At 40.0% G+C, this 22,254-nt stretch overlaps 1 protein-coding gene across 5 annotated transcripts in view; it reads left to right on the forward strand.

Annotated features, from left to right (window-relative positions):
* Positions 1-1,279: 1,279 nt before the first annotated feature.
* NETO1 (neuropilin and tolloid like 1) overlaps positions 1,280-22,254 on the forward strand; it is a 102,750-nt gene continuing 81,775 nt past the window's right edge. For all 5 annotated transcript variants that reach the window (XR_012655122.1, XR_012655123.1, XM_075061958.1 and 2 more), the window contains exons 1-4: positions 1,280-2,354; positions 8,606-8,659; positions 11,119-11,256; positions 21,888-22,136. Coding sequence is in view for 3 of the 5 variants with exons in the window: in XM_075061958.1 (XP_074918059.1) it covers positions 2,327-2,354; positions 8,606-8,659; positions 11,119-11,256; positions 21,888-22,136 (469 nt within the window). In the remaining 2 variants the exon portion in view is untranslated. The remainder of the gene's footprint in view (positions 2,355-8,605; positions 8,660-11,118; positions 11,257-21,887; positions 22,137-22,254) is intronic.

Raw genomic sequence — 22,254 nt, forward strand, 5'->3', positions numbered from 1 at the left:
GACCTGTTTTACTAAAAGATACGTATTTTTTGTCAGTATATCACGCATCAGCACCCGATAATCTAGTTACCCTGCAACGTGTGCGGCCATTTAAGGACAACTAACTGCACGATCACGCATTAGTCATTACACTACAGAGGTTGCATTAAAGCCTCCCCAGAAAAACTGGAAGGCAACTGATTTGGCGAAATACCCACCCACGTTCTTCTGCAAGGCTGCTCGCAAAACAGAAGTGCAAAATCAATCTTCATGGGGCATTTTAGAAGCACAAGCAAATTTGTATCGATTGGAGACACAACGAAGCTTATTACATTAAATTAATATTAATGAATGACCTCTTTCCCCTCTCCACTCCAAAGCCGAACCTCAGTCTGTTTAGTTATTGTCTATGTGCTTTCCCTCAAGGCAGGGGGTGAACACTTTTCTCTTTGCAGATGGAATGAGCGTGAGGTACGGAAATCAGGGGCTTTTGCTTTTTGCATTCGGTCTATTTCTTTTCTTTTTGGAAGCCTGGAAAAGGGAGTTGGGTTTTTCTGTCTGATCCTGGCTATACTGTGGTCAGGACCTTCTCTCTCCAGCAGTCTGTTCATCTCCCTCTTCCTCACCCCAAGCCCAGAGGGAGAAAGGAGGAGGAGATACACGTTCTCTTTCCGTGCCTCAGCTTCGCTACAGCAGCAGGTGCTGGGGAGTCGGTGCAGCAGGCGTGGGAGTAGCAGGACCAGGGGGTGGGAACACCCCATGCTTTCTCGCTTCGGGCAAACACAGCTATTCTTATTCTCTTCCACTGCCCCCGCGCCTCCCACTTTGTTTCCTCCTCCATTTCCTCCTGCGCGGGTGTCTTGAGGGTGCCAGGGAGGAGGCAACGGGTGCAGATTGGAGGTCGCTGTGTAGAAGGAGCTAGTGTTGCGGACTTAGCCCAGGGCTGCTGCGTTGGGAGCTCCCCGCTACTGCTGCTGCTGGCAGGACCAGGAGCTGGGGAGGAGACTGCAGTTCCTTTCCCCCTCTTCCCTTGCGTTTTCATTTCTTTCTTTCCGCCTTCCTTAATCGTCATCTTCTGCTCTAGATTTTCTCCTTCTCTCCCTCCTTTTTCCCCAGTATTCCTCTGCCACCTGTATTTGGGCTGAGCGCTGGCTGGGGAGGGCGCTAAGGGTGAGGAAAGAGTGAGGCTGAAAGATTTCCCTGCCTGGCTGTGGGTTGATTGGAAGAGGCGATCGTATCTGCAGCGAAGAATTAACAGCTAAACTTTTATTGCTGCCTCTTGTGCGCTGTGTGTGCGTGTGTAAATGGGGGAAGTCTCAGCTCAAAGAGGGAACGTGTCTTGTTTCTTTTTGACAGATGCAGTTGGTGGAGTGGAGAACAGTGAATATTTTCTTTAGGACATAAAGTGAAGGAGGATCCCCTTTTCCTCCCCTTCAAGAATCTACACCATCCTTCTTCCCCCAGCTGTGGAAGGTATGGAAGCATCTCCGGGATTTTCTTCTGCTCTTCGCCCTGGACTGTAGGAGTGAGGGGATTTCTCTCTGCGTACATCCATCTCCCTATCTCTCCATCCATCTCCGGGAGGATTTGAGCCGCTACAACGTGCTTTCAGCCGCTTGCTGCTGCTGCCTGATACTGTGCAACACGTAGAGAGAGGGTTTTGCAAAAATGGATTTGTTCGATTTTAAAGGATTTCTTCTCTAATAAGGATTGCATTGCCCACAAATATGACTAAATCTCCTGTTTGGTAAATCTTCCTGCCCCCTCCCCTTTGGGCTCCCTCCTCCCACCCCTTCAGAGGAGCAAGCCCAGGGAGCTGATGACGGACCCATTAATCTTTCCTTCCATGCATCAAAAGAACCCAAAGGTCTGGGAAACGTTGGGCTTGAAATCCTACAGGAAATGCTTCGACCGGCTTTTGGTTTTGTATGAAACTGGTGATTAGGGGGGGTTGTGCGAGCGAACCCCCTATTCATTTGCCCCTGCCTCTTTCCTGGCCCCTTTTGATGTGCTGTTTGCCAGGTGCTTGTCCTCTTGTCTCTCTCTCTGGCCCGTTGCCGCCAGTTATGCAGACTCCCTGTCGTACTCAGCGGCTGCTGCTTTTGATGTGATTCAAAGATGAGGATGTTGATGATGATGATGATGATCGCTCTGGTGTGATGGGGTTGAGACGGCGGTGATTGTTTGGAGGCGAGGAGGAGAGAGAGGAAGGGCTGCTGCTGCTGCTGCTACCCTTCGCTGTGTGGGGGTTTCAGTTTTCCTACTCCATCCTCTCCCCACCACTGCAAATCCTCCCGTATCTAAATGGAATTAGTGGAGGTCGAAGCCCCTTGTGTAAGGAACAGACATGATACATGGGCGCAGTTTGTTTCACAGTAAGTATCTTTCCTGAAGCTGCTCTGCTTCGCGGGGCAACTATTTTTCCTTTTTCCAACAGCACAGGTGGAGGAGACATCGTAGGACGGTTGGGAGGCTCACAGCTTCAAGGCGTGGGTTTAAACTTTCTCCCCCCCCTCTCAATGCACTGCAGTATAATTGAAAGAGGTGCAAGAAAGGCGTAGATATAGTCTGGCGTTCGCAGTGACACATGCACTCGTTTATTAGTTTGTGGTGATAGCAGGGAGGACTGAGTATACCTGTAATTATATAGAGAGATAGTAGCTTTCAAAGTAACCAGTGGGCATGCAAAACTAGCCGCTACAGGGTGCTGTAGGGACTGATAGGTATAGCAGGATGTACCATCCGTCACTATTTCATTTTTGATTCAGGTCTCCTGGCGTGTGGGATTCTAACCAGGATTAACTCTGAGGCTTGGGTTTGAACCCTCAAATGACAGACTCGAGGGATCTTCAAACACGGAACTAATTTCTGCTCTCCTCTTAAATAACATCGATGTTAATCCAGAATCGCTCCACTGATTTCAGTGGCATTACTCCGGATTATCGCCGGTGTCACAGAGATCTACGTTTGGTTTACGGTAATCAAAATAGTTAAACACAGTGTGGTGGATTAAAGGAAAGAGTTTCAGTCATAACTCGGAGTTTACTTTTTTTCCCCATCAGACCCTTAAATGCGATTTTCAGTGTTAGGGGCGGTCTATTCCTGATGCTAGTATGTGTTCTGTATCGGTTTGGGAATCATCAATGGGAAGGAATCAATAGCCCTGGTGACTTGTTCTTGGTTATGAATCTATTCTAACGCTGCAGCGTTCCCCATCTAAAATCTGCTAAACTTTAGCAGTAACGCATGTTACTCTTGTAGAGCATCGTTACGTGAATGTTGTGAGTTGCGCACTGACAATGGTATGCATTCCGTAATAATAACCTGTCCAAACAGGAATAGTAAGGAGTGGGAGGAGATGTATTCCCTAAACAGGACCTGTGTAAAACAAACAAAAGCCTCAGTACCGAGGCCATTTGAAACACAGTTCTTGTGTGAAAATATCAATGGGGCCTATTGCACAGTATGCTATGGGTGGTCCAGAAATTGTCATTTTCTCCCCCACCCCCACCCACCCCCAAGAAAAGAGAAGGTGTGAGGAGTTGGTGGTTTAAACTGAAGCGTCTGGAGCAGTACTTTGAAACAATATCCTTTAAAGATACGGCTAATTTTTGAAATAGCAATAATATTTTTGTAGAACTTGTTTTCAAAATTCTTTACTGGGTTAGACCTTGCATGTCAAGTTACTTTCTCCAGCAACTGTTGTGGCCAAATGCTAAACCTCTTCAAATATGGATGTGTAATGGAAATATGCATATGTCCATAACCAGAGGAGCACTAATAAGCCTAATTACAGTTAGACTAGATGATGAGGAATCTGGGAGGAGGGGAGTTCAACAAGAAATTAGGTGGGATCCTGATTTTAAAAAATCCCCATATCTACATGATTGCTGATATTGTTGTCTTCCTTCCAACAAAGCTCCCTGACTAGTAGTTTTGCCTGAGTAAAGATTGCAGGATCAGGCTCTTCTTTTGGCTTTTTGTTTTTGTTTTTTGTTTTTTAAATATGGGAAAGATTGTATTTGTCCTGGAATAAGAAGGGAGGAAAAGGGGAAGGAATCAGTTTATTGTAAAATATTGTGTTTGTAATCCAGTGAATTTAACCCACTGGCAGATAAGCATATTCATCCTGAGAAATTTCTCCACTGGTTAACATTCATCTGCTTGACAGAAATATATTATTGAGTGTTTGCCTTGAAGTTTTAAGGGGTAAGTTTTGATAATTCTTTAAGTACTGCAGAAAGAAGTGGGTTTTGTGGCAACCTAAGTATTTTTTGTGATGTTGGCTTTAAAGCCCCCAAATCCAAATTACTCTACTAAAAGTAAAGGGAACAAGTATTTCATTTCAACAGTACAGCTGTGTTGGATATAGTATATCAGGATTAAGCAGAGTCTCCTTAAGATTTTCTTGTTTGTTTGTTTGTTATATTTTATTCAAGTTTATTTTTTACCATTTATTGTCAATACCATCATGCCAAGTTGTAAGCACAGCTCTCCATGCTCTCCATTTTGGAACAATGTAGGTAAGTGAATTAAAAAGCAAAGATTTACTAGATTGGGGGGTTGGGTGGAAGAGCATACTCCTTCTCCATTGACTCATCAATGATTCCCATTCTCTTTGCAGAGCATAGGTCTTTCAAATGCTATTTTATTCACATTTAGAAAATGCACAGATCCACAATCTCAAAATATATACACTTAGAATTAAAACAGTAATAAATAAATAACTTATAAAGTGTGCCAGCAGAAAAGACATTTACAAACATGCCGTTCAACCCTCACCCTCAGGCAATATATGGTCTTCACTCCAGAAAAGCCAGGGGAAACAGGGACACCCTGTAGCATGACCTGAAGTTCACCAAATCTGGGTTCTGGCAGATAGAGGGAGGGAAATATTAAGGAGTTGGGTCCCCTCAGTACCTTGCTAACAGATTCCTCCCATTTTATCCACGGATCTATTAGCTTGAGTACCTCAGATTGTAATTGCCATGGATTCATGAAGAAAGAAAGAGCCTGTGCAGTTAACTTTATATTGTAAGTCTAAACCAACATCTTACACTCTCCATAAATTAGCTGGTAACCAATGGAGATCATAGGCACAACTGCAATGTGCTTCCTGCATGGAACACAGCTTTAGTGAATGAGCAGCTGTATTTCACACTAGCTTCACATTCTGAGATGTTTGAACATGTAGTCTCATGTACAACATGTTGCAGTAAGGTCGTGGATGACTGGAGAGATCTATATCTGAAAAGCTGTAATTTTCTTGCTAAATTAAGAATACTTTACACCATTTGCATCTTCTACCTGAATATCCAGTAGCAGCTGCAGGTCCAACAAGACAGCTGTACTGAATAAGGAATGGTGGATATGCTCCCAGTGTGTTGTTTTTTTTCATCACTTCAGTCTTTCTTTGTTTGAGATTATAAACTTTACCACAAACCTCTGCAAGGCTCAGATCAGAAGACCTAGAAATACAGATTTAGGTGTCATCAAGATACTGAAAGCACCATAGACTATATTTTCTCTCCAACTGTCCTAATGGTTTCATTTACATTTGAACGCAAAAAGTGATGCAACAGAAAAGTGTTCAAAAGGGTTATTGATGGTAGATGGCAATTTCCCAGCATTATCAGGACAAAAAGGATGGGAGCTATTCAAAAGCAACCTTTTTAGGTTTACTGTGATCCATGAATATAGCAAAACATTCTCATGGTCAGCAGTAGGGAAGAAGGAGAATCCGGGGAACTACAGATGGGTCAGCCTCACTTCAGTCCCTGGAAAAATCATGGAACAGGTCCTCAAGAAATCCATTTTGAAGCACTTGGAGGAGAGGAAGGTGATGAGGAACAGTCAACATGGATTCACCAAGGGCAAGTCATGCCTTACCAACCTGATTGCCTTCTATGATGAGATAACTGTTCTGTGGGTATGAGGAAAGTAGTGGACATGATATATCTTGACTTTTGCAAAGCTTTTGATATGGTTTCCCATAGTATTCTTGCCAGTAAGTTAAAGTATGGATTGGATAAATGGACTATAACTTGTATAGAAAACTTGCTAGATCTTCGGGCTCTGTGGGTAATGATCAATGGCTAGATGTCTAGTTGGCAGCCAGTATCAAGCGGAGTGCCCAGGGGTCTGTCCTGGGGCCAGTTTCATTCAACATCTTCATTAATGATCTAGATGGTGGGATGAATTGCACCCTCAGCAAGTTCGCAGATAACACGAAGCTGGGGGAAGAATTAGATTCGCTCTGGACCCTGTCCCTACACTCCAGTGTCCTAGACAAATTGGAGGATTGGGCCAAAAGAAATCTGATGAGGTTCAACAAGGAGAAGTGCAGAATCCTGCACTTGGGATGGAAGAATTCCATGCAGTGCTACAGTCTGGGGACTGACTGGCTAAAGCGGCAGTTCTGCAGAAAAGGACCTGGGGATTACAGTGGATGAGAGGCTGGATATGTTGCTAATAAGGCTAACGGCTTATTGGGCTGCATTAGTAGGAGTATTACCATCAGATAGAGGGAAGTGATTATTCTCCTCTATTCAGCACTGGTGAAGCCACATCTGGAGTACTGTGTCCAGTTTTGGGGACCCCCACTACAGAAGGGATGTGGACAAATTGGAGAGAGTCCAGGAAAGGGCAACAGAAAATGATTAGGGGGCTGGGACACGTGATTTATGAGGAAAGGGTGAGAGACCTGGGCTTATTTAGTCTGCAGTAGAGAACAGCTATCTGAAGGTGGGTTCGAAGGAGGATGGAGCTAGGCCAGGGATTGGCAACATTTGGCACACGGTCTGCCAGTGTAAGAGCCCGTTTGTTTACCTGTTGTGTCCGCAGGTTTGGCCAATTTGTTGCTCCCACTGGCTGCGGTTCAGGGATGGAGGGAAGCTGTGGCCAGCACAACCCTCAGCCTGCTCTGCTTCCTGCAGCCCCCATTGGCCTGGGACGGTGAACCATGGCCAGTGGCAGCTGCAATCGGCCGAACCTATGGAAACGGTAGGTAAGCAAGCTGGCCCGGCCCTCCAGGGTGCTTACCTTGGTGAGCAGCGTGCCAAAGGTTGCCAATCCCTGAGCTAGGCTGTTCTCAGTGGTGGCAGATGACAGAACAAGGAGCAGTGGTCTCAAGTTGCAGTTGGGGAGGTCTAGGTTGGCTATTAGGAAAAACTATTTCACTAGGAGAGTGGGGAAGCTCTGGAATGGGCTACCTAGGGAAATGGTGGGATCTCTATTCTTAGAGGTGTTTAAGGCCCGGTTCAACAAAGCCCTGGCTGCAATGATTTAGTTGGGACTGGCCCTGCTTTGAGCAGGGGGTTGGACTAGATGCCCTCCTGAGGTATCTTCCAACCCTAATCTTCTATGATTCTATGAATACCAAATGGACTAGGGCGGAAGTTGTTCTCTACTTTCTTGTAAAGCCACGACTCCCCCCTGACCACGTGATCCAAGACAAGGTGATAACTGTAGAAACTGTCAATATCAAGAGATGATTTCTTGAACAAAGGTCTAACAATCACCTTTAAAGAAATTGTCCCCTTGCTTTTCTGAAGAAATACAGTGTTTCTGATAATGGGCTCAGTATCTTCTTACTAGTCTTCTCTAGTCTAAAGTGCCATGGATTTAACTCCTAGTCTGCAACTTCCAGAAACTCAGGAAGCATCAGCAGCTTGAACTGAAGCAAAGAAAGACTTAGTTGGTTTTTACCAGATTTGATCCGCCACTATGGATGCAGATATTTTGGTCCAGATTCAGCTATTTTTTTCTGCAAAAGAAGTTGCAAATACTCACAGCAAGAAACCATTGCCTCTGAAAGAAAGTTTAAATAAACCAGATCTACCATTTTCCTCCTCCCCCTGCCACACACAAACACACACACAGAGAACAGTTCCTGTAAGTGGGACTTTGCAGATGCTTTTGTCGTGTTGTGAAAAAAAGATTTCTCGTTCTTGCACAACCACATTGGTTTTCAAAAGTTCTTTATGCAAGACTGACCTTAGGGAAAATGGCACCCTGGGAGACCTTGTCTTTTGGCATTCCCAGTCCCTGATACCTCCCCATTGCCTTGAGCTCCCTTCTGTGGCCTCACACCCCAGGCCTGCCCCATTCCTTACCTCTTGACCACGGTTCCCTGGGCAATCATCAGTGTTGTCCACTATAAGGCCAAATCTGTCTTTATGCCACAACAAAGCAGATTTGAAATAAGACTTGTGCCATCAACCCATTATAGCAGTCTGTCTTCTCACTGTGTTCGTAGCAGTCACTTGCCTTTTTATTGATCCCAAATCATGAACATACCAAAAAAATAAATATTGGCAGCTCAGTGTCTTATTTCAAGATTGAAAAGAGGGGTGGGGGGAAGGAGAGGGAACCCCAATAATTGGGAAATATCTTTAGTTTAAAAGACATTTAATCTTTACCTAGACACTTTTATCAGGCTAAATATGCTTTTATACTTATTTTAAAAATGTTTATTTGTAATTTAAATATTGTAATGCCACCACAAAACAGTCTGTTTTTGTACTATGGATATCTTTAATTTGTATTATCTTGAGAGAGATTGTTACAGTTGCTTTAATTCCAGGCACTAACCTCATGTTGTACCTAATATATTTTTTTCTTTCAGTTGTAGCAAGTCTAATCATTCTACATCTGTCTGGGGCAACAAAAAAAGGAACAGGTAAGTTGTGTTATTTATGGGGTATAGTCTCAATTTCTGGACACCTGTTTAGATATTTAAATATTTCATAGTGTACTTGTATGCATTTTTGCATCAATAAAGTGAACTGATGATAATTCAAATAAAAATATTTTATAAATTTGCAGATTGCAAAATCAGGCACTGGGTCATCTAATGCTATGGGAGGTTATTCTGAGTAAGGACTAGCGTTTGTCAATTAATCATAGTTAACTCACACAATTAACTCAAAGTGAATCACAATTACAAAAAATGTTTTTCTACATTTTTCAAATATATTGATTTAAGTTAGAACACTGAATACAAAGTGTACCAGTACTCACTTTATATTATCAGAGGGGTAGCCGTGTTAGTCTGTATCCACAAAAACAACAAGGAATCCAATAAATGGATACAAATCAGACATCAGGAATAATAACTTACAAAAGCAAGTAGGAGAATACTTCAATCTCCCTGGACACACAATAACAGATTTAAAGGTAGCCATCCTGCAGCAAAAAAACTTCAGGACCAGACTTCAAAGAGAAACTGCAGAGTTACAATTCATTTTCAAATTTGACACCATTAATTTGGGCTTGACTAGGGATTGGGAGTGGCTGGCCCACTACACAAGCAATTTCCCCCCTCTTGGTATTGACATCCCCTCATCAATTATTGGGAGTGGACCACATCCATCCTGACTGAATTGGCCTTGTTAGTACTGGTTCTCCACTTGTAAGGTAACTCCCTTCTCTTCAAGTGCCAGTATATTTATGCCTGTATCTGTAATTTTCACTCCATGCATCTGAAGAAATGTTTTTTTAGCCACAAAAGCTTATGCCCAAATACATCTGTTAGTCTTTATGGTGCCACTTTATATTATGTTCATTACAAATATTTGCACTGTAAAAATGATAAACAAAAGAAATAGTATTTTTCAATTCATCTCATACAAATACTATAGTGCAATCTCTTCATCGTGAAAGTGCAATTTACAAACATAGATTTTTTTTACTGCATCCAAAAGCAAAAATATGTAAAACTTTAGAGCCTACAATTCACTCAGTCCTACTTCTTGTTTAGCCAATTGCTCAGACAAACAAGTTTGTTTACATTTGCAGGAGATAATTCGGCACACTTTTTGTTTACAATCTCACCTGAAAATGAAAACAGATGTTAGCATGGCACTTTTATAGCAGGCATTGCAAGGTATTTACGTGCCAGGTATGGTAAACTTTTGTATGCCTCTTCATGCTTTAGTCACCCTTCCAGAGGACATGCTTCCATGCTGATGCTTGTTAAAAAAATGTGTTAATTAAATTTGTGACTGGACTCCTTGAGGGAGAATTGTATGTCTCCCGCTCTGTGTTTTACCAACATTATACCATATATTTAATGTTATAGCAGTCTCGAATGATGACTTAGCATATATTCATTTTAAGAACACTTTCACTGCGGATTTGACAAAATGCAAAGAAAGTACCAATGTGAGATTTCTAAAGATCTAAGAATCTGAAGTGTCTTCCAAAATCTGATCAAGACGAGGTGTGGAGCATGCTTTCATAAGTCTTAAAAGAGCACCACTCTATTGCAGAAACTACAAAACCCGAACCACCAAAAAAGAAAATCAACCTTCTGCCGGTGGTGTCTGTCTGAGATGATGAGAATGAACATGCATTGGTCTGCACTGCTTTGGATAGTTATAAAGCAGAACCTATCATCAGCATGGACATGTCCTCTGGAATGGTGGCTGAAGTATGAAGGGACATATGAATCTTTAGTGCATCTGGCATGTAAATATCTTCCAACGCCAGCTACAACAGTGCCATGTGAACACCAGTTCTCATTTTCAGGAGACAGCATAAATAAGAAACGGGCAGCATTATCTCCTGCAAATGTAATCAAACTTGTTTGTCTGAGTGACTGGCTGAATCAGAAGTAGGCCTGAGTGGACTTGTTGGCTCTAAAGTTTTTACATTGTTTTATTTTTGAATGCAGTTATTTTGTGTACATAATTCTACATTAGCAAGTTCAACTTTCATGATCAAGATATTACACTGCCTTACTTATATTAGATGAATTGAAAAATACTGTTTCTTTTGTTTTTACAGTGCAAATATTTATAATAAATAGACTTTGTATTGTGTTTAATTGAAATCAATATATTTGAAAATGTGGAAAACATCCAAAAATATTTACATAAATAGTATTCTATTATTGTTTAACAATGCAATTAATGATGATTAATTTTTTTAATTGTTTGACAGCCTAGTAAGGACTATCCATTCAAGTCCTGGAACGCAAACCTGTTCCCACTGAAGTCAATGGTCAAACTCCCATTGGCTTCAATATAGGCAGGTTTAGGTCCTTAATAGGAACTTATTATCTTAAGTAGTTATAAGGGTACTAAATATTTTGTGTGATGTGATTTTTCCCCTTTTTCCCCCACCCTCATTTTAAAGAAAAGCAAACCACTTCAGAAGTGCAGAAACCAGTGCAGTGTGGAACTTGGACAAAATATGCAGAAGGAGGCATCTTCACTTCTCCCAATTACCCCAACAAGTATCCTCCTGACAGAGAGTGTGTCTACATTATAGAAGGTGACCAGCAAGTGACTCTCATTTTTCTGAGATTAACTAGGTTTTTCACAAATAATGTCTTTCATTTCATATGTGTCCTGGGAATTTGTGTATGATAATTCTAAACATTGGAAAATATGTTTTGATAGTTTGTCCAAATGGGAGATAAGATTTAGAGAAGCAAGTCCTTGACATCTTAAATGATTGCTTTGTGGGAAAGGTACTTGTAGTGCACACTAGTGGAGTCTTGACTAAATCTGAAGTAACACACGGTTATCCATGATAACTCACTAGTGAACAGTGACTACAATTTAATTATGTAAACTCACTTGGGGAACTGACTCTATCTAAAATCAGTACCATAACATTAAAAGACCCTAGAATAAAAAGAGATTAAAATCCTTTGACTCATCATGGCAGCTTCTTAAACATACAATAACTGAATCATAGAAGGTATGCATAAAAAGAGAAGCAAGAAGGCAAGATTCAAAACCAACCCAATGCAGCTGAACAAAAAGGTATGTGTGTGAAAGGAGCTTATTCAACCCAAACAGGTTCCTGTAATTAAAAAAGAATTTATACTAAAAATAAAATGATTCCAATAAAAAGGACTATGTGCTATGGCAGGTAATGTGGGATATAGAAGAATGAATAGCCAAAGGTATCAAAACAACTAAGAAATTAAGAGTACGTCTACACTACGGGATAATTCCGAATTACATTAAACCGGTTTTATAAAACAGATATTATAAATTCGATGTCACGCGGCCACACTAGGCACAGTAATTCGGCAGTGTGCGTCCATGGTCCGAGGTAGCTGTCGATCTTCGAGGTTTCACATGTGGGTAGCTTTCCATAGCTATCCCCATAGTGTCCCACGTCCACCCTGCCCCTTGGAATTACGGTGAATCAGCGCGAGGGTTCTGGTAAATCCATCAGTCATATCCTCCCCGGAAAACAACAGCGACAAATCCTAATTGCGCCCTTTTCCCTGATTGCCCTGGCAGAACCCATAAGCACGAAATCACAGGAGCCCGTTCAGCTTTTTTTTTTTTTAGCAGCCACCCAACATATGTTACTGGATGCCGTGGACAAGAGCGATACTCATACGGCTACATACACACCATCAGATTGCTTTGCATGATAGCAGAGAGGTCCCAATCGTTCTGTACACTCTATGGAGTAAACTGGCAGAATGAGATCTCTCCTCTCTGTACGGTCTACGTCATCATGATGCCGCCTGGCTGAATCGGCCAGGGCTCAAAAGCAAAACTGGAAGATCCCCGATTCCAATCCTCTTTAGTTTCTAAAATAGAGTAGCCTGCCTAAGAATTTGAGCAAGTGTTACTAGAGACAGTGATCAGAGAGCACAGCTGCTCATTCAGTAGCACAGGGGGTCCCCTGCAATCAACCCCACCCGTGCTTTCTCTCCTCCCGCCAAACCATTCCTGGGTCTAACCGGGCAGGTCCTGCCCATGTGTGCCATGAAGAATAAGAATGCAGGAAAAGAAACACTGAGTTTTTAGTGACATAAAATGAGGGGAGGCGCAGCCTCCCGTGCTATGAAGTCCAGGCAGTACACAGAATCTTTTTCTTTACACATGAAGGGAGGCCTGATGAAGCTCAGTCCCCAGTTGCCTATGATGAAGATGTGTTACCAGCCGTTTCGTACCATCTCACCTGGAGTGGACCAGGTCATTCCTGTTTTAGACCAGCGCTCCCCCCGCCACCTAATCTCAGCCAACATTAGCGTTTTATGTGACAATATCAAGCCCTGGAGCACTCGTTCAAATAAGACCATTACCAGTCCTACGCCAAAGCCGTCGCCAGCCGGAGAGGGAGAGGAGGATAATACGCGTCTTCACTGCTGCAGCATAACGTCTACCAGCATAGCATGCCATAGACAAAGGGTGAATTGAAAGAAGGAAATATTCTTCCCTTCTTTACTGGTGGTGGGGGGGAGAGTAAACTGGAGGAAGCTACCATGAACCACGCAAGACAAATGTTGGAACCTACAGGCAATGGGACTCATACCAAGAATGCAAATACGTTTCGGAGACTGCTGTGGACGGGGATAGCTGGATTCCCAGTACCCCCTCCCTCCAATGAGCGTGCCATGTATGCTTCCCGTTTAAGTCTTGTCACACAAGCTACGTGTAGCCTTGCGAATTTTTCCAAAATCCTGGCATTTTGGCCTCCGTAAGAGCGCTCTGATAGAACAGGCTTTTGTCCCTCCCCATACAGCGAATCAGATCCCAGATCTCCTTACGGTCCATTCGGAGCTCTTTTTGATTGGGACTTCATGACATCGCCACCCGTACTGATCAGAGCCTCATGCTGGCAACAGAAATAGAATGCAAGAATTCGCAGGGGCATTTCCTGTTTACCTGCCCACTGCATCCGAGTTCAGATTGCTGTCCAGAGCGGTCAGTGGTGCACTGTGGGATACCGCCCAGAGGCCAATAACATCGATTTACGGCCACACTAACCCTAATCCGATATGTTTATATCGATTTTAACGCTACTCCTCTCGTCAGGGAGGAGTACAGAAATCGATTTAAAGAGCCCTTTATATCGATATAAAGAGTGTTATAGTGTGGACGGGTACAGCGTTAAATTGATTTAACACTGTTTAAATCGATTTAAACACGTAGTGTAGACCAGGCCTAAGTAAGTACATTAGGAGCAGGACGTTTCAAAGAAAGCAATTAAGGACATTACACACAAGCTACATGATTTCTTTCCTTTGCAGTAAAGATTGATGGACATTGAGGAGATACTTGAAAAGATGAGGTCTGGGAAGGTAATAAAGATTCAGATACTGTCAGTTTACAGGTAGGTGCAGGAACAGACTGATAAGTCATAAAGACCAGATACAATTCCTGTAAGAGCTGGGAAGGCAATCAGGTGCTACAGTGATGATGGTCCTATGACTGTCTAGATAGATAGAAACATTAGGTAAGAATGAAGTAACTGAGGACCAGATACATAAATGTACTTAGATGCAGATAGGTGTCTAATGGGATTTTCAAAACCACCTAGGATATCATTGATTTCAATGGGTTAGGCACCTGTCTGCATATTTAGGGACCTCCATACTTTTAAAAATTTGGCCCAGTGTTGCTAACAGTATGCTATCTTATAAACATCTGCTGCCATCCCAGAAGACTGAAGGACAGCAAATGTTGTATCAGTCTTTTTATTTTTGAAAAATAAGTGAGACAAGGTCCGGGAGGTAATATCTTTTATTGGCCCAGCTCCTGTTGGTGCAAGAGACAAGCTTTCATAGAACTTTTCTTAAACCAGGCGGTAGAGAGGATCTTGGGAGCTCTAGACTACTGAGCTTTACTTTACCAGGCAAATTGATTAAAACAAGAATTAGAGAGAATTATAAAATGCGAAGATGAATATGATATGGGGACAAACAAGCATGACTTCTGTAAAAAAAAAACTGGGCTTCTCTAATAAGCTGGAATTCTTTCTGCTCAAGAATCTGTTAAGGAAACTAATTAGTCATGAAGTAACAGGTTAAATTCTGTCATAGATTAGAAACTGGCTAAGAGAAAAACACAAGAGTAGGTCAGTTTTGAATATGTAAAAGGTTATTTCACTTCTTTCCATTTCTGTGGTACTTATGCTCCTAGAATCTGAGCTTCTTGCATACATTAATGTATGCATCCTCACAACATCCTTTTGAGGTTTCTTATCCCCATTGAACTGGAGAAGAATGGAGGCACAGTGCCATTTCTCAGTTACAGAGGAAGCTTGTGGAAGAGGTGAGAACAAAGCTCTAGTAAAGCCTTACCACAAGACTATCTTTTCTCTGAATAATGGGGTACCCAAAGGATCGGCTATTATTGTTTGAATATATTCACAAATGATCTGGAAAATGGGAGTGGACAGTGCTGAGACAAAATATGCAGTTGACGTAAAATGATTTAGCTGCAGAAGTCTGTGCAGAATTTGCAAAGCATGTAACTAAGATAGGAAAATAGGTTGCAAGATGTAGATGAAGTTCTATATTGACAGATACAGTGCAATGTACAGTGTAAGGAATAATTTGAACTTGTATACGTTACTGGGTTCTAAATTAGCTGTAGCTACCTAACAAAACAAAGCACAAACCTAGGTGTCCTTGTATACAGCACACTTAAGTTCTCTGCTTAATGCATAACTGCTGTCTGTTTGTTTGTTTTTAAACAAACAAACAAAAACCTGAATATTAGGATATACATGGAATGAGATGGGGGTAGGCGGAATTGCTGAAGCCTTATGATGACATTATGGAATGTGATAGTAAGCTCTTCCCTTTAATGCTGTGGTCAGTCCTGGTCTCGCTCTCTCTCTTCCTCTTAAAAATAAATAGAGGCAGGACATGAACAGGTCAAATGGTGGGCACCACAATAACTACAGGAGCAGAAAGACTTCCATAATAAGAGAAACTGAAAAAAATTGCAATTGCTTACAGAAGAGACAAATGGGGACAGGATAGCACTCTATAAAATAATGGCGCAGCACAGAAAAAGTAAATTGTGTGTTCCTTTTTTATTTTTTCTACAAGACATAAGTATGACCGTCAATGAAACTGAAAGAATATTTTTAAATATTATATTACGCAGTGGAACTCCTTGTCACAAAATATTGAGGTTGAGGGTTTTCAAAACAAAGATTAGACATTGATATGGATAAGAACATTTAAAGTTACATACAGTACACATTAGAGACAAGGTGTGAGTGAGGTAATATCTTTTAATTTTGTCTCTGTAATATCCCGGGACCAGTATGGTTACAAAAACGCTGCATATAAGGAGAAATTTTGTTTTAAAGGAACAAATGGCTGATAAACTTGGTAATGCCATTTAACCCACATCATGCAGATGACACTGTCTAGTCTGTGGAAATCTCTCTACAGCTTATAAATAGGACATAGTATTGTAGAATTCCTATACAAGATCCATCTAATTTGGTATCTTGTCTCCAACAGCAGCAACTACCAGAAACTTCAGACAACAGTGCTAGAATCCCTATAACGAATAGTAAGGAATAAAGTGCACACAGGGGAAAGTTCAAGCTAATCTCTATCTCTGTGGATGGTTTATGCCTTTGTTTTCAAAGCCCTTATATGCCTTATACATTGTTATCCTATCTTATGTAACTTGTGACAATGAGTTTCACAGAATAATATATTTAAATGTATTCTTTCAATTCTGGTATAATATTAATATAATAAATAATACATAAAAATATAATAGGGCAATAAAAACAAAAACATAAATCCTGAAGTCTCCACTGAAGCAAAATTTCCACTGACTTTAATGGGACTGAGTAAGAATTTCAGAATTTGTCCTGTTGTACTGAAATGGTATTTCATTTTGCTATAAAAGAGTTTCAGAATATTGTAGCTTATCTTAAATGTATGCCATTCTTTTAGCATTTTAAAATTGCTTTAATAAAGAATAGATGTCCACAATAGGTGCCAAAAGTACCTAAATGGGGGGAAGGGATTTCCATTAGCAACCAGTTCTTTAATTTAGCCTTCAAAGACGTAACAACATCCAACAGTTGGAAGCTGAAACTACACACGTTTAGACTAGAAATAAGATGTAATTATTTTAAGGGTCAGGGTAATTAACCATTGGATCAACAAGGGATGTGGTGGTTTCTTCATCACTAGAAAACTTGATTTAAAGATTGGATGTTTTTTAAAAGAGATTACAGGCTCAGTGCAGGAATTCCTGCATGAGGTTCTATGACCTGTTATGGAGGTCAGACTAGAAGATCAGACCAGTCCCATTTGGCCATAAAATCTATTAATATGGATGTGGTCTTGCCTTCTTTAGTGGACTAAAAAAGTTCAGTGTGCTTAATTTCATATTGGGACAGATCCTGCACATGCATCACACATGCACAACTCCTGTTGGACAAAATTCACTACTGGCATATTCAGGAATAACTCCAGTAACTGCACTTACTTTTGCCAGCAATGAATTTGTCCCATTGATTTCAACAGGAATTGTGAACGTGGTGCATCTTCAAGAACTAAATCCTTTACTTGTGTCAAATATATTCTGAGAATGACACAGCCAAACATTTTGTGCTAGAAGTGTAGAATATTACTTGCATATTTAGATCACTTCAATCATTATTCTCTAATTAAATGTGTAGTTATAAATATAAGGCGGGAGTGCCTGGGACCTTTTTTATTAATTTGAGAAGAGTTGTCAATTAAACCTTCCTATATATATTTTTGGCCTTGATATTTCCTGCATGTGTCATTTATTATCAATAGAAAACTAATGGTAGATCAGTTGAAGGCCATCCAAAGATCATTAACTTTCTTGTATATTCTTTTTCTATATATAAATCATGTAGGGCTGTCATATTTCACTATACTAAAAAAACAGTCTAGTTGAGTAACAATATTCGTACATTTACATAGTATATTTCATGGAGTTTCATGTTTTCATAATTTATTTTCCAAAAGAAGTAAAAGATCTGAACAACTGGAGATACCAAGGATTAAGCAAATCCATTAGTCCTGCAGCAATTCACATTTCTGAGGGGTAGCTGTTTAGATCATTCCAGACAATCTGCTAAATGAAACAGATTTTTTTCTTAGCTTTAGCTGTCACTTACGTAGACTTACAGGCTGCTCAGAATTAAAACCGTAATTGTGTGTGTTTTGCTCCAACTGTTAGAACTAGTTAGCAACCAATGTCTTTTTTTTTCTCCAGCAAATGTAAAATCTAAAGACAGCACTTGTGTAAGCTAATTAAATTAAAGAGATGATAAGACATGCAAGCATTAAGCAGTCTTTCCATGGTATTAAAAGTCTCAGAAGAAAGATAATTAGAAGCTTAATAAAGAAGATTTTTAAGATTTGATGAGACATCAGCAGTGTTTTTACTCACATCTTTTGTCTAAACTGTAACTATAGGCAAAATTCCTATGGTCATCAATGGACTTTAATCATGAGTGAGGATTCCAAGATTGACCCTCCCAGTAATTAGTACATTTTCCTGTACATTGTGAAGGAAAGTGATCATCTAATAGTTGTGGTGGGCCTACTCGAGAGCAGAACTGTGTTGCTGTGCAGTAAACTAGGGCACAGGAAGGGCTTCCTAGAAAACCTGCTTGCTACAAGCAAAGAGGAAGTTTTGTAGAACTCATACTCTTGTGTTTTGCCCTTCACTATTTAACCAGAAGTAATTATTTGAGCTGCGGCTTTTTCAATCATCTATAGCTATTTTCAGGAACGTTGGATTACTTTGTTGCTCAGACGGGATGTAGTCAGCCTGAAACTTTGATCTTTAACTCTAAGCACAGTATCCAAAAAAAGATGATGAATTTAAAAGCAAAATATAATATGGTCTGAAACAGTTAAGGGCCAAATTGTTGTTGACCTATGCATGGCAGAACAGGAGAATGGAGTAGGGTCTGGGACCCCTTCCTCACTTGGCATATCCCCTGAATTAGGGATAATCACAGTCCTTACAGTTTGGGGACCACAAAGTGCTGCATCCCAAATAGAGAGGGTGAGGGCGAAAGCTCTCTCCTCCTCTGTATTGGGCTATCTCGTAGGCTAGGCATAATAGGAGTAGTAGATATTCCATCTTTAGATCAGCTGGTGCATGTTCTGTACACAAGGGAACTCAGGGCAAGCACAATCCCTCCCTGAACACCCTAGGAGGCAATGGGACCCTGTGCAACCTCTACTCAGAGCTACATACTCAGATAGGCAAAACAATCTCAACTCGGTTTAAAAATAAATATACGGAGAGGAAAATAAACAGTAGCAATATTCAAATCCTAAAACCAATATTGATCTAAGATTCAGAATGCTGTTGTACAGAATGAACTAAATTTTGCACTCCTTAGTCAATCAGAGCTCTCACTAATGCCAACGGGAGTTTTAAAGGAGTCAGGACTGCAGGCCTGATTCTCGCCTACCTTTTACACCACTCTGGCAGTGTAATTTACTTATCAATGACAAAGTGATATAAAAAGGTCTTGGTGTAAGTCAGAATCCTCCCTGCAGTGTTTCTCACAATGTGTTTAATAATCCTTGGAAATCAAGCAATGTTTGGTCAAGCATTTGTTTGACTATGAATTATCACCGGCAAGATTTCTCGTAGGATGTATTGGCGTGATGGAGAAAAGGTTTTCTAACATAGGCAGTTTAATTAAAAACAAACAATACATAAAATTAATGTCATGCTCCCAGAAGCAAAAGCAAAGCGCCCACATAGAGCCAGATCCTTGTCTTCAGTGGCAGTGCCAATTAAGGAAATGTGGCTATGCATGCAGAAAGCTCTGTGCAACTTGAACAAAGGTGTCAGAATCTGGCCCTACCTGAATTAACAATTCATTGTCAGTTTTTGAAATAAATTGCAAGAAGTTTGATAGTATTACATATGAATAACATGGATAAAAGATGTTCAGGTCATCAGCGACCATTTTTATTAGGATCTAAAGGCACACAGTCAACTTAAAAATGCGAGGGCCTGATCCTGCAGTCCATAAACAAATTGAGAGTTGGTCTCTAAATATCTCTTTAAATCCAACATTAACATGCAAAATATGATCCCAGTTTTTCAAGGTGCTGATTCCTCTCAGATGCTCTAGCATAACAGTTAGTTAACAAAAAAGTTTAAACAAAATTAATCAATGATATTTTCAAGTTATTCTGTTCATCGCTGTAATTGAAAAGATCTTTCTTTGAACCTTATTCATAGTAGATTAATAAAACATTCTTTACAAACTGTAGATTAAAACATGATTTTGTTTCAGTTTCATAGCCTTTGTCATATTCACAGATTATTTTCATTTCCAGGAACTGTGAACGTGGTTCATTTCTATGTAAAGATATAGATCTACCCCTCTTGTTTACTGCACAGGGGTAACAGGATGAAAAAAGTGTGTGTGTGTGTATCTATAGTTCATAGTTTCCTGACTCTAAATGTCAAATTTGAGGGTAGATTATTTAAAAGTTGAAAGAAAACTTATTTCACAGTAAATATGAAGCACATATTTAAATGAAAAATTTAAAAGTCAGTATATTTCACCATAAAGAATTTCTCCTTTAACTTTAATCTGCATACAAATTTTTTCTCAGATTCTCATATAATTAAGTTCTCATACATTTGTGCTATATTTTTTCCTATCGCTGTGCCTCTCCTTTATGAATAGAATAGTGTCGCAAATCACAAGTGATTCTTATTGAATATTGTACCAGTTTTATTGTTCCTTAATATGCAGTAATTTAGTATATTGCAATTAGTCTGCTTTCTGAAGTCTTTCTCAAAACCTCTCTTTTCTAATGACTAAAAAGTTGTGTATTTTTTAGGTTTTGTTTGCCGAACTGTTTTCTAACATTTTCTTGTCACTCTACCATGAACCCTTCCCAGGGAAAAAAGGGTAAAAGATACATCAGGATCAGAATACTGTCTGTATTTAGTTCCCATACTCAAATTATGTACTAGGCCCACAATTTGGCTTTAAAGTTCTGATTGTGAAAAGCATGGTTATTCCTGCAAATATCCTTTTGACTTCAATGAGAGTTTTATCTATGTGTAGAATCCAGGACATGACCCAATAAGAGGAATGTAATAAAATTGTCTCAGAAAATGCCTGATAGTAGAGGGTTCTCTAATCTAACAGAGGCGTAGTAAGATCCAGTAGTTGGAAATCAAAGCTGGAGAAATTCAAATTGAAAATAAGACACAATTTTTTTAACTGTGAGAGTAATTAACAATCTGGAAAACTCAACTAGATAGATTCTCCATTACTTGCAATCTTTGATTTTAAAAAGTCTTTCTGAAAGAGATGCTGTAGTTCAACCACAATCTATTGGATTTCATGGGCAAATTACCGGGTGAAATTCTCTTGTCTTTGTATACAGGAGGTCAGACTAGATGATGAAAATGATCCGTATTGGCCATAAAAAGCTATGAATTTAATATTTCTTTAATAGTCAATCCTTTGATTAAATGATCATTTAAAAGTATCTTCAGGGTTTCCAGTAGCATATTGTTTGATCTTTAGTTAAGGTAACTAATTTTGCTTGCTCTTTGGGTGGCTTCATAAATGATGTGTCCCTGTATTTAATGTTACGTATCAAATAAGATGGTAAAATTATTTAAGGGCAAATTTTGTTGTAGGATTTATACACAGGCTTCTCATTGATCCCAGTGCATCTGGGGACAGAATTTTGTCTTTAGTGTTATACTCTAGTTCTGGAAAAGGAATTCCTCATCTTCATAAGAACTGGGAAAAAAAGGAGATCTTCCTTAAGGTGTGTGAAGAGAGATTTTCACACATTAATTTGATTCCTTCAGAACTTCTCTGTGAAACAACTATTGCCAAGTCATCTTTTGTTTTTCGATGTAGATGGTTTTCTTAGCTTATTTAAAAAATAGTGTTGGAAATGCTTTTTCATAGGAAAAGAATAGGCATGTAAGTTAATGTAGTGAAATTTTAGTTAGGCTACTGAAGATGTCATAATTTTCAGATACTGACTAGAACCAGTGATTTAAGAAAAAAGGGTAATAGTATATAGAAAAATTTGCACATTCTAGTTTATCAAAATTCTGAAAGTAAAAAATATTAGCAATTTTTTAACTGCACAAATTTTGTTTTCTTTCCCCCTCTAGCTGCCCCTAGACAATGTATTGAGCTACATTTTGATGAAAAATATTCTGTAGAGCCTTCTTGGGAGTGTAAATTTGATCACATTGAAGTGCGAGATGGACCTTTTGGCTTTTCCCCAATCATTGGACGTTTCTGTGGACAGCAAAATCCACCTATAATAAAATCTAGTGGCAGATTCCTGTGGATTAAATTTTTTGCTGATGGTGAGCTGGAATCTATGGGTTTTTCTGCTCGATATAATTTCACACCTGGTGAGTACAAAGTGTTACACTTTTGGCAAAAGGTTTGATATTTACAGCTTGCTTTGGTGGTAATGTAGAATTGTGACACACTTCAATATTTTTAATGGGAATATATTTTTATCTCAAA

Source organism: Chelonoidis abingdonii, chromosome 2 (genome assembly GCF_003597395.2).
Source record: "Chelonoidis abingdonii isolate Lonesome George chromosome 2, CheloAbing_2.0, whole genome shotgun sequence".
Classification (NCBI taxonomy): Eukaryota; Metazoa; Chordata; order Testudines; family Testudinidae; genus Chelonoidis; species Chelonoidis abingdonii.